The sequence below is a fragment of the Oratosquilla oratoria genome, chromosome 6, assembly GCF_046742065.1.
Source record: "Oratosquilla oratoria isolate Oo_2021 chromosome 6, ASM4674206v1, whole genome shotgun sequence".
Taxonomy (NCBI): domain Eukaryota; kingdom Metazoa; phylum Arthropoda; class Malacostraca; order Stomatopoda; family Squillidae; genus Oratosquilla; species Oratosquilla oratoria.
The window spans coordinates 40,669,487-40,687,648 of NC_134782.1; the positions used below are offsets into that span (position 1 = coordinate 40,669,487).

Here is an 18,162-nt window from a genome sequence, read left to right on the forward strand (position 1 = left end):
GAAAAAAAAAGATGTTTTGGAACCTGGATTATGTTTTCAAAATCGTCTTGATAGCTAACGCACACTCGTCGGATGTCAGTGTCGAAAATGTTTATATATATATCCTTTGGAATGTGATGGCTGAAAATTCTCAAAGGAATATTCACCCGTTAAATCAGATTTTGCTGTCTAAAATAGTTATACCAGTGAAATACATCCCATGTACGAGTATATGGGCGTGCACACAACGTAGATTATTATTTTGTTTATATAAGGGTTTTGAGACGTTACATTTATTCCTGGACCTACATGAGATGGCTTTCTGATATCTTGGTCTGGGTTTGTAAAAATATGTGCTCACAGACACGGTAAAATATCCCAGACGGTAAAAATATACTGCCGAGCCAACTGCCTCAGTTGCCTATTACGAATATTTGATATTTACTATTCGTATTTTCTAGGTAACCACGAAAGTTTGGAAAATATAGCCATATTTTCTTATATTTACAAATCTTCGTCTTGGCCGAGGGCCAACGCTGGTCGAAGCCGTTTCGAATTATGCTCCAATGAGGCCGCTGTTTGAAAGCTTCGAAGCGCTTCAGTCAGTCCCCGATCTCAAGTCGCGGGAGTGCAAAGTCGACGAGGGCTAGTCGTCTGCGCGCTACCTACCGGGCAAGTACGGCAGGCAGGCAGGTGGGCCCGTCCGTAGTGACCTGTGATACCCGTGTGTGAGGGGGGCGGTGAGACAGTAGATTTCTCTTCTCCTCCGATTAGAAGGTTTATCTGCTAAGTGTCCAACATGTCTGTTACGACGATAAAGCTGAGCAAATCACCAGGAACCCCATGGGGGTTTAGGTTACAAGGCGGCAAGGATTTCGCCACACCCCTGGCAATCCAAAAGGTAAGTTATACCCCAATTGTCCTCTCTGTTATGACGATAATCGTTGAAGTTTGATATTGGCAAAGTATACCCGTGGTATTGCCTGGATTTTGGTAGCAAAGAGGGATAAATTTATGTGGTCCAGTAACTTGGCAAACTGCTAGGAATAGTTTCGTGCCAACTTCCTTGACTTCAAATGATACCCACAAGATAGTCTGCGACATTACGTCACACGAATTTCTGTAAACTAAGATAGTATGGTTTTCCATTAAATTTCTTTGCTCTGTTAACACAAACATTCGTATACAGGTGATAGTGATAATATTCTGAGATGCTCTAGTAAAACTTTGTGCCAAATGATGGATAAATAAACTAGGTGTTCATAAATCACGCAGCTAATAACAATAAATATGAAATGAACCAGCAAGGACCAACATATGACGTCATATCTGTTTGGTGTTTACGTTAACTGTTTTGTCGACATTTTTCAAATGAAAGTATGTGATAATTTAAGGAAAAAAAGATTGATGTGGTCGATTCCATGAATTACAGTATATTTAACGTGTTAGTTCAACTATACTTAATTTAACTGGAACAGAAAAGGAAATCGATTCATAGTGAATACAGGAAGTCAACGGTTGTAACGTTCAAATTTCTGTACCCAGCTGATAGAAATGGAAACTGAACATTAACTGCTTTGATGCATAGCATTCCTATACAATACTTTTGGGAATCTACACACCTGCCAAAACAAAACGCACATAGTTGAAACATAACTACAAATTTAGGATATATGATTTTCTTTTTTAATATGTAGAGTTGATACTAACACGTAATATCAGAAGATCTTGCACGTTTGCAGTGCAGGTGTGCAGTGAGCACTTGAGGATTCATGCACTTAAAGTTCTTGTAGCATGAAAGAATCGACACAACGGATGTTAACGTTCGTTGTTCGTTCTATTAACACACTGATGTATGTGATTTTTTTAGTAAACAAGTGTTGCCAACGTACTGGTCAATTGATTTGTTATGACCACAATGACCTTGAGGTATTTTTTCTGAATAATTTAAAAGTAGTTTATATAAAAAGATTTTAAAGTAGAATGAACAGAAAATTATAACACTTCTATTGTATATGGTAGAAATTGAGATAGTATGTATAGGGGGGCTTTTTGGCTGTCAAATCACAAATGAAATTACATTTGTTGGGGGTATAATAAACAGATCACGAAGGCTAGATGATAGTTTGCTTTGATCGTGAAATCGAAGTTATATGTACAGACAAGGTTATCGATATAGAACCACTGTATAGTAAATATAGGCACGTTTAGAGCGGAAGACGTACAGAAATGATAGTTTTTCTTAAATATCTTGAATGGAACCCTTAACCATTGTGACTTTTTTTTTTCCTGGTGCGCCCCCCCCCCCCCCCCGAAGTTCATCACTTGTGCACATTTTATTCGGGTGTGTTGGGTGCGGAACTGAATAACTACAACAAAGGCTGTAGTCTTCCCAATGGTTAGAGCTATGGTCCTGCATTGGGATATGAAGACTAGCACAGTGTCCCTCTGTAGCAGGCTAGAATTGGCGAGGTGTGTGCGTGTGTACACACACACACACACACACACACACACACATTCACATGAAGGCAAGGACCAGCCATGGCCCCCTACATTCCTTATTTTATTCACCCCTCCCCCCCCGCTCCGTCTCTTTCCCCTCCTAGTCTTCCCCCGTACACACAGTCCCTGTTCCTCCTGGCTCCCACCTTTTTATCAAGGTTTTCTCGCTGTGGTCTCCCATTTGCGTGTGCTCGGCCCAGCGCAAGTGTTCGTGGAACGACCAGTTCCAAATGTGCACTGTATTGGTACTAAACGCGTAATACTGGTACAGTCGATGTAACCCCTCAGTGATACTGGTATACTTCAAATACTGGCACTGTCTGGTGTCATGTACTGGCACATCAGTGGTACTTCAATATATTTCAGATTCATTTACTTGTACTGTGAATAGTAGCCTGCTTTCACACTTGTAATGGTAACCTACGTTTTAGAAGCCCATATTCGTGTTTGGGGCTTCTAGCCCACACTCCCATATTTGGCTTGTTCCAACACTTGTAATACTAGCCTGCATCTACAACAGATACTTGCCAACACTTTGAACTAGTTTAAAATCTACATTATTGACAATAACCTACATCCGTACTTACTGTACTAGTCTGGGGCAAGGGTTCTGTAACTAGCCTGGATATGCATTTCTGAATCTAGCCTGGGCATGTACGGTTAATTATAGAACTACACGTGGATTGTGCTCAACCGCTCTCATGTTTAAGTACTCGTAAAAATTTGGGTTTTGTTTATTTTGTGTATTTATTTTTTATGGTGGGGTGCTGCTAAAGTATGTCTTCTCCCCCCCCCCATTGTCATTTTTAAAGCCATTTTAGTGTCATTAAAGATCTAGTTCGCTTTAAGGGATTATCACACTGGGCTATTTTTCCTCCAACATCCTACCTCCAACCTCCATTTGAATAACTAGATCTAGCTTACAGAAATCTAGACTTCTCTAAGAACCAGAGGTTATCTATTGTCGTTTGTAAATTTTAGTGTTACAAATCTCTTGTTTGCTCTAAGGGGTTATCACATTGAGCTAAATTTCCTTACACATCCGACCTCCAATCTCCATTTGAATAACTAAAGACCTCGGTTACAGAAATCTAGACATGTCTAAGAACATTTCAACAATGTCTAATATTCGTATAGGTTCATCATTCATTCAGCCTTGATATATATGACGGAAAGATATATTTGGAGATTTGGAAAAATAAAATATTGTAACCGAAGTCGTTTTAACTCTAACGAACTCGGATGTCGTCGCGGTTGAAGCCCGTGGAAGCCCAGTGTGATAACCAGTATGGTCTTGGAAAAAGACCATTTTGACACCTAGAATAGTCGCTTAGATTTAAGAACAACCTCGGGAAATTCACGTCTGTGAATGAAATAGTTGCACTTACCATGTTACATTTCTAGAATCGCATCTGATCCCAGTCGGTAATTCTAGCTCTTTCCTAGTTTCCTGATTAGAACCCCACTCCTACCCTCGCTAGTAGTACTAAGAGACGTTCTACAAAAAAAAAAAAAAAAATAGTACAACGGTCATTATTCATCTTTACTCGCCCTCCTAGTACTTGCACGCATACACGGGCTGATAATAAAGGTGCAGTCCTTCCTAGAAAGCTTAGATATTCTTGACAGTATTATTATAGCATACTGTCGCAACCTCGTAACACAAACCCACCCACCCCCTCCCCCCACAACCTCTTCTTGAAAGGTTGCCCACTGCCACCCTTGACGCCCACTCTTCTCGCCCACTCCCACACTACGCCCGAAATATCTGGGCAGACCTACATACCAGAAATACAAGATTCCTCCTCTTCCTCCTCCTCCTGGCCCTCGTTTTGCTCTTCTCCTTCCTCCCACGCCTGCAGTGCCGTGCGCGCGCGGACACACGCGCACACACACACACACACACACACACACACACACACACACACCTTGGGGGAAGTGAGATCATGGAAGTGGTAATGGAGAGATTAAGGGAAATGTGCGGAAGAGCTTAACGCGTTCGACATTCTTCTTTGGGCAGAGATGAGTCCCCAGTAATAATGCTACGTGACTCTGATCCGTAGGGGTGTCACTAAGATCTTCCCCTAGAATAGGGTCTGCACAAAACTTGTGCAGTTAATGATTCGTACTTAGAGTGCAGAAGTTGTAAAGAGTGTTGGTATAAATATATAGGTTGGGTACATCGGTTTTACCCAAAATTAGACTATGGTAGGTTAATGGATGGGAAGTCTTCATGTGGCTTTGGTTGTCTAAGTCTAAAGAATATAGGCCCGTAAATCACCGTTCCTGAAATAGACCAGAGAAAGAAGAGAAAGTCTTGAACTCTTAGGAGCTGTGGACGCCAAAAGAAACACTTTAGATGTAATTAGAGGTTCCACACAGATGGAGCGGGGGTGTCTGCCCCTCTCGTTACAGCTGATAGTCTCTTGCAACCCCCCCCCCCTTCATCATAGCTTGCATTGACTCGTGGAATATCGCCATCACAAACTTTCATCACCTCTTTCTAAGGATTCTTCATGGCTTAAATCTTTAAGTTCTTCAGTTTGCACACGCTTTATTACTATTAACTGAAGACGTTTCTGATCCTGTCTAGGTCGCCATGACCACGATTTGTCCCCGCGTGTTGACCATTTTGAACGCGATAACGTACGTTTAATCTGAACAGATGTGTGTATGTAATATTTTGGCGATAACCAGCGCTTTTATCCATGGGGTGGCGTTAGAGCACCGAAAAAATGGGGTTCTAGAGGTGGTAAAAAAGAGAGGTTTATTGAATGGTAGGGGGTGACTGATGTATATATATATATATATATATATATATATATATATATATATATATATGGAGGTGGGGGCAGACCTGAGACCCGGTTCGATTTGTGTTTTCGGCAGAAGACGTAACCACAACATAACTGGGGAGGAGGGCCTCTGAATCTGAGCAGACCAGTCATAATTATGGTTGAATGAAAACATGTTGCTCAGTTTGTGATACTTTTTTTCCGTGGTGGTGCAATTTGAGAGTATTCTCAGGACGACGGCATTGTTCGTCCACCATCAACTAATTGTTTGGCTTTAGAATTGTTCTTGGTATCTGTTTTAGAATACTGTTACCACTTTGATTTTATCTGTTCATTTATTTTTATCATTATTGTTATTATTATTATTTGCTCAGTTGGCTTTGTTGTCCATAGTTGTTTGGGTACATTTGAATACGTTATTACATTGGGAGTTTCAGCGTAACCCAGATTCTTAGCCTGTTTAGCAAATTTCCTAAGACATTTTTTTAACTATTGGTCATTATCTAATTCTCCTTCATAAAGATTTATGTGAGCCAGAGAAGTGCATTAGTCGTGTTAGTTGAGGCACCAACTCGAGTGGTGATGGATTACACGAGAATAACAATAACTAAACACGAGAACAGAATTGCTGCCAACTGTACAGGGGGAAGTTTTCGGCGAATTGTACAAAGAACTTACACCAGAAAAGATTGTGGCGAGATTCTTTCGACAAGATGACGTAATTGGCAGATTTTATTCTGGTCGACGTCACACACACACACACACATTAAATACCAGAAACGTGTTCATAAATGCGAGAGTAACCACCAGGAAAGATAAACTAACGAACCAGAGCACTTTCGTATATGTTGTTCCTTTGTAGCAGCACCGAATGTAAATATACGAAAGCGCTTTGCCTTTTTCCTGGTGGTTACTTCCCCATTATATATATATATATATATATATATATATATATATATATATATATGTGTGTGTGTGTGTGTGTGTGTGTGTGTGTGTGTGTGAGAGAGAGAGAGAGGATAAGGATTGTAAAATTGCCCCGTAGATCTGTCTCCTTCATGTTTTCCCACAATTCCTCTGCCAAGCGTTGACGTGTTTCGAGTGTTTACACAGACCCCAACACTTTCACTTCTTTTGACTCGATTCGCTCTTGTACCTTCCCCAGGACCCTTCCCCATTGCATACTTGTGTACCCTGCTAGTGAAAAATGAATAAAAAAAATTATGTAATGAAAGTAGAATGAATTCATAAGGGATGGGGTTAGAGGATCTTGTGCTTTTCGCCCACATATCTCTCTCTCTCTCTCTCTCTCTCTCTCTCTCTCTCTCTCTCTCTCTCTCTCTCTCTCTCTCTCTCTCTCTCTCTCTCTCTCTCTCTCTCTCTCTCTCTCTCTCTCTCTCTCTCTCTCTCTCTCTCTCTCTCTCTCTCTGAGTCCCGAAGTTCGAATTCTGACTATTGCGTATTTTATCATTTCTATATTTTTATTTTTGCGAGTGGTAAGTTGATTAACTACCGTGATTTGTGTTGGAGTGGGGTGGGGCGCCATATTGGCTATTGTCACAGATGCCCAACAATTAAGAATGTTGTTGTTGGTCTTCTCTGAACGAGTTTTGACACTGCCGTCGCAACGACAGAAGGCTTTAGCTAGCTGATTTCGGGTCAGGACGAATCCTACACACACATACATATACACACACACACATACACATAGACACACGACTCGGTGGCGGATTGGTAAAGCACTGGCCTCACAAGTCAGAGAACCGGGGTTCGATTCCCCGGTCGGGCGGAGATAAGTTGGGTTTGTCTCCTTTCACATGTAGCCCCTGTTCACCTAGCAGCGAGTAGGTACGGGACGTTAGTCAAGGAGTTGTGACCTTGCTGTCCCGGTGTGTGGTGTGTGAGTGGTCTCAGACCTACCCAGAGATCGGCTAATAAGGAGCTCTGAGCTCACTGCCTTAGGGTGGTGTCTGGCTGTCTCGACAGAGACTGCAGCAGATCCGAGGTGAATACACGTCCGTCCGTCCGTTTTGAAGATAACGTCCGAAGATCTGGGGCCGCGCCACCTTTGGGCATTTCTCGCCACCACCACCACCGTAACCATTGTCACTGACACCATAATCACCGCCACGATTATTGTAACCATTATCTTCATCATCGTCACCTCCGTGCTTTGTTTACTACCACTGTTACTACTGATAGTAGTACTACTATTACCACTACTATACTAGTACTACCATCCACTGCTATTATTACCACAACTATTACTACTACTACTACCACCATTACTGTTACTACCACTACCACTGCTACTACCACTACCACTGCTACTATTACTACCACCACTGATACTACTACTACTACTACATACCAGACCAGCTACATCATACAGATTGACTGAAGGAGAACTTCCGTGGCGTGCTGCTGCTGCTGCTGCTGGTGGTTGTGCCCTGGTAGGCCTAGGCACCAGCGCACTTCGTCGCTGTTGGTCCACAGACAGCTGTACTCAAAGGGACACGAGTCTTGCTTCTCGTAGGATTAAGTTTCTCTTTCTCTTTCTCTCCCTTTCTCTCCCTTTCTCTCCCTTTCTCTCTCTTTCTCCCTCTCTTTCTCTCTCTCCCTCTCTCTCTTTCTCCCTCCCTCCCTCCCTCCCTCCCTCCCTCCACCATAGGCCTTGCACAGCCATGTACAATAGTGTGCATGCGTGTGTATACGTGCGTGCTTGCTTGCATGCGTTTTCTTTGATTGTGTGGCTTTGCGTCCAGGAGGAGGCGCACCCATGGGTGCAAGGAAAGGAGGAGGAAGAGGAGGAGGAGGTAGGATCTGCAGTCATCAGCCAGGCTGGGAGAAAGGTTTCCTTCTTAGAGTCGGGTGCCTTATCGTTTCCATCAAGGGAACCACTCTTCGCCCATCCCAAGGCACTCTTGAAATATTGAACGTTTCCGTTGAGCCACTGAAAGGTCAGATGACGGGTGTGTGTGGGCGTGGGAGGGTGGGTGGGTGAGGGGCGCAAGGACGTCTGTATTGGCAGGTGTGCAAGAGGGTTCTCTCCCACCCACCCATTCGTGCACACCACACCCTTGACTATTTTCCTGGTAAAATACAGTCCATTTCATAGATCGAGATGACTTTCTCCCCATGATACCCGCACTTCACCCACAGACACCCAACTCGTCACATCCTTGCCCTGGTGGTTGTGAATAGACACACAAACAAGCACAGCCCCTCCTCCTCCCAGGTGTCCATCTACATGCCCCTGCCCTTCCCCCCCCAAAAAAAAAGAAGCAAAAAACATAAACAAAAAAACTGAGCAATCTCCCCACTCCCTACGTTGGCTTCCACGTTTGATTCTCCCTCTCCCATTCACTCCTCCCCATTCATTATTCCTCGTTCACTCCCCACCCATTCACTCCCCATCCCATTCACTCTTTCACCTCATTCACTCCTCCCCCATCAGTGGAAACTTTCTTCCTAAGAGTCCCGAGTTTGCGCCCAGACTATTCCGGCTAGTTGATTCGTATGTGGAGGAGCACCGGCATCTGGTGGGAGTGTGGGGGCGGGTCATAGAAGGACCTGGCTCCCCACACGACCACATCCTCCCGAGGTCAAATGCCCACATGACCCTGCGTGACCTAGCATGGGTCAGACTGTTTCGACCTCCCGATGGATTCGGCAGGTTTAGAGAAGAAGACTTCTGCCAGGTTTAAGTAAACGGGGCAGCTGCAGGTTCATCCCAGAATAGGCTACCCCCAGCAGCGTTTTCTTCTTCTTGTGTCCGAACGCCCTTCGTCCTCGAACCAGGCTCCACAGAGTCAAATTTTCCCTACAAAATTTTTCCTTGTCACCAATTACACTTTTTTCACAGTTGTCACCACCACCACCTCCATTTTTCCGCCTCCATCACCACTGCCGTGTCTCGTCCTCTCCTCCTTGCGCCTCCTCCTCCTCCTCCTCCTCCTCCTCTTCCTCCTCCTCCTCTTCCTCCTCCTCTTCCTCCTCCTCCTCCTCCTCCACAGCACGACGGCACCAGCACCTCAGTACAATTTAAGCGAAGCTTGTAAGCGTTTGGGAATGTCTACCTTGTGTGTGTTTTGGCCAATCCCCCCTCCTTTCCCCCCTTCCCCAATATCTCCTCCCTTCTCCTTCCCCTCACCCTCTCCCTCTTTACCTCCTCACTCTTGCCTCTAGTCTCTCCTATGTATACCCTTCCTTTCTTCCTTCCTTTCTTTCCCCTTGCCATTATTTTCCCCCATTATTTCCCCATAATTTCTTTCTCCTCTTTCCTCACCCGAAAACGCCTCAAATTTCCCTTCGCTAATAATACTCGCCTCTTTACCCATTACCTTCTCCCATTCCTCGTTCACTGTACACGCCCCATTAAGCCCCATTAACCTTTCTTCACCATTCTTCACCATTCCTTCTCTCCCTATCGCCATCGTACTCCCTCCCATTGTCTCCTTTTACCTCCCTGTTGTCTCGAAGAGCTACCTTTTTCTAACCATTACATAATTCGTTCTTTGTTCCCCATATCCCCCTCCCCCAAGTGGCCTCGCACGCCCATTATATATCTCCTCCCTTACCCAGTACTTCTCTTTCCTTGCCTGTACCATTGTTTGCCCCACCTGTCCTCTTGTTTACCCCGTCCGTTCCATTGTTTGCCATGTCCGCCCTATTTGTCTTATTGTTTGCCCCGTCCGCTCCATTGTTTCACTTGCCCCATTGGCCCCCGTCCGCCCCATTGTTGGCACCATTTGCCCCATTGTTTGCCCCGTCTGCCCCATTCTTGGTCCCGTCCGCCCCATTTGCCCTGTGGTTTGCCCCGTCCGCCCCATTGTTTGCCCCCGTCCGCCCCATTGTTGGCCCCCGTCCGCCCCATTGTTGGCCCCCGTCCGCCCCATTGTTGGCCCCCGTCCGCCCCATTGTTGGCCCCCGTCCGCCCCATTGTTGGCCCCCGTCCGCCCCATTGTTTGCCCCCGTCCGCCCCATTGTTTGCCCCCGTCCGCCCCATTGTTTGCCCCCGTCCGCCCCATTGTTTGCCCCCGTCCGCCCCATTGTTGGCCCCCGTCCGCCCCATTGTTTGCCCCCGTCCGCCCCTTTGTTTGCCCCCGTCCGCCCCGTTGTTTGCCCCCGTCCGCCCCATTGTTTGCCCCCGTCCGCACCATTTGCCCTATTATTTGCTCCGTCCGCCCCATTGTTTGCGTTGCCCGTCTAACTGTTTACCCTGCACTCCCCATGCCATTGTTTGCCCTGCCCTGTTCAGCCCATTATTTGCCATTCCTTGTTCTACCCGTACAGTTGTTTGCCCTTCCCTGCCTCTCCTGACCGTCCCATTGTTTGCCTTTCCCTGCCCTGCCCGTCTCATTGTTTCCATTTTTTCTATTTGGACGTTGTTTTTTGTGCATTTTTTCCTTAGTGTATTTTTCCTCTGTAATTCTTCCCTTCATGTACATTTTCCTTCGTGTGCATTTTTCCTTCGTGTTCATTTTTTCGTACGTGTACATTTTTTCCTTATTGTACCTTGGAGGGGGGGGGGTTTCCACAAGAGGAGCCCCCTCCCCCTTTTCCCTATGGGTGCCACACTCTTAGGCACTGCCCGGGTCTGCAGAGGGCCACGCGTCGTCTCTTGGCATTGCGAGTGCGCTTCCTTTTGGCACTGTTAGGGCCCCGGGTGCCTCTTGGCAAAGCGACACCGCTCCTGCACATACTTAACTCGCGGCTGCCGACTCGCACTGGTCCGTGGCTCTGCGGGGCAGAACCACACATGTGGAGTAGGGCTCGGGAGGGAGGGGGAGGGGGCAGGTATTTGTGGATAGATTGTGGGTGTCATATGGGGGTTGTATACCTGCGGGTGAGTTAGTTGTGGTACTGTGGGTGTCGCTGGAAGGTTGGAGGGATGGTTGCAATTGTGTTGGATTGGGTTGCGGTCTAAATGCTCCTTGCACAAGAACATGATTGTTTTTTTGTTTTTTGTTTTTGGGGGGGGAGTTCAGGATCCGGTTTAATCTTTAAACTCTTTAGACTAACGGGAGTTCCTTCTTAACCGAAGGGAATTGATAGGTCGTTCCCTGCAACACTAGAGGACATGAGCGAAGGATCCTAAGGACTCCTGTCGAAAACTCGAACATACTCCCCCCCCCCCTCCGCCGCTTCTCCAGAGGGAGTTGGTGAGGGTGGTTGTGGTGGTTATCGTCAAGGGCTGTAGTGTAGTGACTCAAGTTCGTGCCTCGAGTTGAGTGTCACGAATTCCGTTCTTCGTTGTGTGTGTTTGTGAGGTGTGTGTGTGTGCGCGCGCGTGCGTTTTCACTACTTACACAAGACTAACAATATCTACTTTTTCATGTTGACCCTTTGAACTCGCTTTGAGCATGGATTTCAGTGGTTGTAATCAATCGTCTTGTTACTTTAGAAGTTGTTTACATAAGATAACGCTTCATAAGGATTGTTGCCAATTGCAGCCAAGTAATCTGTACACGATGTTCGAGTGGAGAAGAGATGTTGACGCGTCTCTATATGTGGAATTGTGTGTACAAATGCGCACATGTTAACTTGACCGTATATACGAGTAGGCCTGCTGGATTGGAAAGAGGTTTAAGTGATGATAAAGGCGTTTAGTGAAGGTTCGTGAATGGAGTTTGGTTTTAGTGGAAGGATGAGGTTGGGGAGAGGAGTGGGGAGCCCGTAGCGTCCGCCTTGTCCCCACGTCCGGGTTGGGGGAGGGGGGGCTTTCTCCAGCCTGCCTAAGCCCCCGTGGTTTTCGCATCGACCGCGACCCCCCCACAAACAATCCCCTCCCTCGCCCGTGGGGAATCAAGGTGGGGAGAGGGAGAAATTCACTAGATCCTCCACCAATACTACTATTACTACTACTACTACTACTACTACTACTACCAGTACTGTTACGACTACAATTACTATTACTGTAACTACCATAGTTGGTGGTGGGGAGAGCTAATCGTTCCACAGTCAGAGGGATGATGATAGGTGGAGAGGATAAACGTAACAAAGAACGAAAGTGATGTATATTTGCTATTTTTGTCAGCATAAACTATAGAAATCACGATGACCCCATTTTATGCTTTCTCGGCCCTCGGGATCTAGGTGTGTGTGTGCGTGCGTGTGTGCGCGCGCGCGCCCGCCCCATCTCCCGCCCAAATTACCCATCTCCCGCCCAAATTACCCATCTCCCGCCCACCTTACCCATCTCTAAACCATCTATGGTCCCCATAGTCCCTAGTGTCATGTGGCCCAGTCCCCAGCAGGAACTTCAATAGTATGCATAAACCATTCCTAGACTTCCTCATTTGCATCTTGTGTTATTAGAAGCGATCCCTCGAGAGGACAGACAGAGATAGTCTTTCTTAACTGGCGTCCGTCTTCGTCAGTATCCGCATGACTCGGCCTGCATCCGGATCTCTCTGGGCTGTGTATCCCCCCCCCCCCGTGAAGTGCTGCTGCGTTCTTGTTCGTGCAAATACCAGGATATTTTAATCAGGCGAGAGGACAGGTATAAACGTAGTCTGGATTCGTACCCCGTTTTGGATTGTGTAACATCTTCTTAGCTGAATGAAATCCATTGTTACCAACCAGAAGTACCTCGCTTAAGTATCTGTCCAACCAGCGTATTCAGCTACTGATGTCTTAAACAGTGAGATACATTGTTGAACAAACTGTTCACGTGTTCATGTTATAAAGCATAAAACATATCGACAGCACCCGTGGCGTCATAGTTTCATTGTATGACGTCAAGTGAAGACGTCGCTGAGAAGTCCTTTATGCTCCTGATAAGACTTGTTGGAGACTTAGTCGGTCATGTATGGTGGTTGAAACCCAAGTGTGTCTCACTTAGACTCGTGGCCTCCCGCAGAGCCACGATGACGACTGTCACATGACGTCACTGTTGTTTTCGTCCTCAATGGTGTTGTTTGACGCCTGGCCTGGCTGTACAGAAACGTCACCCAACCAACCCTTTGTGGCATGGTTATCATTCATGGCTTTATGGACAAGTACATACAACAGTACATGACATTTTTCATAGTGTAAACACGTGTCCAACATTGTGTGTGTGTGTGTGTGTTTATCCAGTGTTAAAGTGCACTACATCACTTGTTACTGTCTTGTACATCGGTAAGCATTGTAATGCTGACCGATACAGACATTATAAGCTTTATTTTCAGGTTACCTTTTTTATTATCTCTTGTCGTCACCGGTGCATTTTTTAATTAATCCTCTATATTTTGAGTCCCCTCTTTCTCTTTCTCGCTCTTTCTTTCTCTCTATTTCAGTAAATTCTTGATGCCTCGTCCCTCTTGTCCCTTTCTCCCCCCCCCTCCAACCTCCACTAGATGCTCCTTCACATTGACACCCCGAAGGACCTTTCACTCCTTCGTCCCCTCCTACAGCCACTCCTCTGGTCAGTGCCTGAGCCCGCGCGTCCTGTACACCTCCGCGCGACACGACACGACACGACGCCCACTCCTGGCTCGTGTCTCACCTTGTTATTGTTGATGATGATTCAATACTGACAGATGTGGTTGCAACTACCAACTCTCCTTCTCTCCCCCTCTCTCTTTCTGTGTGTGTGCGTGTGCGTGCACGGCGTGTACTCTTGTATGTACTTGTCTAGATATGCGTGATGGAAGGGCGACCACCCTGGACTTCTGATTAGGGCCGCTGCGCTGTCGTTCTAATGATTGGAACATTATGCATGGCCTTAACGAGGGGGATGGGTCACTGGAAGTAAAGGGCAGCACACAACAACTGACCGCCTGGTTTATGTGACATCGTTTAATTTATTTACTTATTTATTTGTTAGTGTATTTGATATATTTGTGTGTGTGTGTGTGTGTGTGTGTGTGTGTCACCATGTGTGCATTCGTGTCTGTGAATGTATGTGCGTGTCTGTTTGTCTGTGACCCATGTCATCCTCCCAGTCTTTAAATGTCTGCATCAGATTTTTATTTTGACCGTTGCAACCTTTTGCAATTTTGACTCGGCAGGCATCCACCATACATCTACTCGTACAAGTCATTAAAAACCTAAAAAGTCGTGAATTTTTGTAATATAAAAATCCAGTACTGAAAAGTCCTTAAATTCTTAAAGAAAATTCAGAAGTCGTGAAAAAGTCGTACTTTTTTCCTCCAATATGAAGTTTTCTTTATTATATTTTTTGTTTAATCAGTTGGCAATAAAAACAATTCCCTCATCAACTGTGGTAGCTCAAACAATGACATTTTCTGGTCATTTTTGCAAGTGCTGGGCTATGTCAAATATTCAGGAATTCTGTACATATGTCCTGGACAGTGCAAGAATGAGTCATGAAAATTCCTTAAGTAGTCGCGAAAAAAATAACCTGACAAAGAGTGGGAATCCTGATTATTCTCCACTTAGAAGCGTTGATTAACAACCTATTAATCCTGGAGCGTTTTAAAGTGGAGCACGGAATGAGGAGTTGTTGGTGAGACCCGACACCTACAACTCTTCCCCCCCATCCTCCCTCTTCCCCCGCCACCCCCACCTTGCGGGTGTGCAGAAGCTTGCCAAGAAGCACCTCAGGTTGTTGCGAAAGACGCTAAAAACATACAAGGCTTCGAAATATGAATCGTTAAATGAAGCTTCGAGCTCTTCTCTAAGTCATGAAAACTTTATTTATTTTAGCAGATGCGGCGCGTTTTAGTCTTCTATCTCCCACCGTGAGGAAGAGGAACGAAGGCCAGTTTGTCCCTATTGGCCATTGGGGACTGGCCGCACCATGACAAAGATCAAGGACGTCTGCCTCAGCTTAGCGTCTCTTGGCGTAAGCTTAGCCATGGGGGTCCTTTTGAGTGGGCGGGGGCTTCGATGGGACTGGGTCTCAGTATGGTGTAAGAGTTCTTTGGATTGTCCTTCTCAAACATCCCATATTTTTTTTGTTATTTAGTCTCTAGGAGATTGCTTCAACACTGAACTATATCACTAAGCATCCACAAACTCTCACTAGTTTCCGGATTGTGGTCCCACTTAGGAGCCTCGGCAATCCCCTAGGTTGACCGTGGTCCACACCTTGAGAGCCACTGCCATGAAAATCATGTGACTTTGTGCATTACCTTGTCAGGAAGAAATGGACCAGTCTTGCATTTCATCCAGTCTCCTTCCAAGTGCTTGTTTGTCACTACTTTCCTTAATCACTGTCTGGCCATCGTTGCAAATGGGTCTGGTATCTAGTAACACATATATTACAAAATAACTAAATAAATACAAACTGAATGGACAAGGTTGCCAAAAGACTCCAAGCTTTGGAACCCAGCTGTACTCTGAGGTACTCCTCCTTTAACGAACGCTGACACTCCATGGCACCCAAGTGGCGGCACTCCGATAATAATAAGTAAACAAATGGTCTTGTTTTTCCTATCCCTAGGCTCGTGACTATTTCGGCAGGAAGGGTGAGAACGATAATGATAATCGCAACTATAATAACGTGGGTGTGGTTGCATTAGACCTTGTGTACCGTAAGTTTATCTTGGCTCCCGTCTTCGTACAGTAGACGTGACTTGGCAGAGAAAGGCATATACGTACAATGATCTTGGTTTCTAACATCGGATGGGGTCGAGCAGGAGGAGGGTGTCAGCGTTATTGAAGTTCACAGTTGTGACACTTTAGTACAAAGGGTTTCAACATGCAGGGTAATCAAATTTGCATTTGGCACTCCGTTGGCACTGCTAGCTTGCTAAGAGGGTTGATGCCAGGCGGAAAGGTCTGTTGATTCTCCACGCTACGCTGAACTAGGTCGGCTACAGAGCCAGGAGAACTTGCTTCTGTACAGAACACTTGGGATCTTTGCCAGTTCTGGTATTATGAGTCATATGGCAGGCTGGCAAAATCGCTTCGGTTCCCTAACGAGGCGGGTGCTCGCAGAAATAAGTGGGTAAATAGTAGTGGCCGTATATACTCGTGCTTTGAAGACGTATAGCACAGGTGTTTCATGGGATGGCCTTAGTAGGAAGCTTCGGTCGTTGGATATACGATTACTGAAACGAAAATGGGGGCTTGTGTTGGACCAGGTGACATTAGAGAAATTTTTGTTTCGTAATGGCTGTTTTAGAACAAAATGCACGTGTATATATACATACGGATATGTATATGTATGTGTATGTAAATATATATATATATATATATATATATATATATATATATATATATATATAAATAATATGGTTCTTTGGGAAGCGGAAGTTGTAGCGTCGTCCCCTCTTACTCGTATCACATCTTTGACCCATTGGACTATTGTTATCCATCGCCATATCCCCCCCCCCCCCGTTATTTTCACTGATATGTATTTCCCACTCCTTCCACTTCACATATTTATAATTAGTCTCACCATAGCCTTTTTCATGTGAGAAAGGACATGTCTGGTAACATATCTTGATATTCTGTTTCATATTAAGCCCTTTTCTTAAGGGTGGCGTATGCTACCATGAAATATTTCTTATGTCTTCCTGATTCAAATTCTAATTTATTACTATAGCGTTATCTTCACCCGGTATCGCTATCTGTTATCAAATTTTTTGTTGCCACCATCACCCAACCTCCAGTTTTCTCTCACGCCTCCAGAATGTGTATTCAGTTTCCCAGTTGGAGATATACATTACCTCTTAGGCAGGTTTATTTGAAGCACAAAATACAAATATTATTTTCCACCAGTTAATTGCAGTCAATTCTGTCCTGTTTTGTTTCCTATGTCTATCTATATGCCTCGTATACCGTTCCCTTGTTTTTCGATCTCGGAACCCAGAAATTTTTTATTTTCATGTTTCTCCCCTTTTTCGTTCCTTTCCTTGGCTCTTCTGATCCAGATGTCATTGAACTTGCCCTTGTTTGCATATTTCCATATCCTATTCTACCTCATTTGCCGTGACTTGTGACCTAGATATGGTCTTACTTGTTTGTATGTCCTTAACCTAAACACTTGCATCAGATCGTGTGTGTGTGTGTGTGTGTGCTCGCGCGTTTTGCGTCTACACTAGTAATTGCTCCGGTAATTGGAGCAGCGGGTGTTCTGTGTAGATCTGGTGCCATCTAGGTGCCACAGAATTGAGTCTCAGGGTGCCAGGGTGCCAAGAAAGTCGTGAAGTCAATGTTCCTTGTAGGCGGGCTTGATACCCTTTGTCCAGACAGGCACACACTTATTGACATTATGGTCAAGAAAGCTAACCTTGTCCAGACCCCCATGTGTATATGTACATACACATACATTATGTATACACATACATTGTGATATAGGGGGCTGAGCTAACCATCCTCGACATTTGATTCTTGTCACTTTCACAGTATCATTACTTAGTAACTATCAGTAACTGTATGGGTATGATGATGTAATTAGTGTACATGGCCATATAAATATATATATGTATACATTAATTCGTTTAATGTATGTACTTGTCCGGCTCCTCCCACCACATCTCGTCGAAGATTTTTGTTGTGGAATGTGTGTTGTTGGGCCATCGGTGCTCGAGAGGCGTTGTTGCTCGATGGTATTATGAAGCCCTACAGGGGCGGGTGCAACAAAACGCACCCTCCACCTTGCCTGTCCCCCCTCCCTCCCTCCCTCCACTGGTGGAAGGGAACAAGGACATGGATAACAATATCAATAACATAAAGGACAGTAACATCAATAACGTCAATAATATTTTACATCGGTAACAATAACACCAATGATAACGTGAAAGTACGCAGCCCCTTTTTTGTAGTGCCAAGTACCTGAGGTATTTGTTGTCTTTGTGATAGGCGTGTGTGCCTGCGCATGGTTGTTGACGCATTTGTTATATAAATATGAAAACATAGGTGCGTAGGCACACGGCCAGTTTTTGACTAATACAAATGGTTTTTAAAATCATGTAGTGCGAAATGATGA

General features: G+C 45.1%; 1 protein-coding gene across 25 annotated transcripts in view; it reads left to right on the forward strand.

The window, feature by feature from the left end:
- Nucleotides 1-580: 580 nt before the first annotated feature.
- Nucleotides 581-18,162, forward strand: part of Zasp52 (Z band alternatively spliced PDZ-motif protein 52) — a 244,275-nt gene continuing 226,693 nt past the window's right edge. For 7 of the 25 annotated variants that reach the window (XM_076186806.1, XM_076186793.1, XM_076186804.1 and 4 more), the window contains exon 1: nucleotides 584-880. In XM_076186806.1, the coding sequence (XP_076042921.1) occupies nucleotides 779-880 (102 nt within the window). In that variant the 5' untranslated portion in view covers nucleotides 584-778. Of the gene's footprint in view, nucleotides 881-18,162 lie in introns of all 25 variants that reach the window. The other 18 variants (XM_076186790.1, XM_076186814.1, XM_076186815.1 and 15 more) reach the window with 6 other exon arrangements.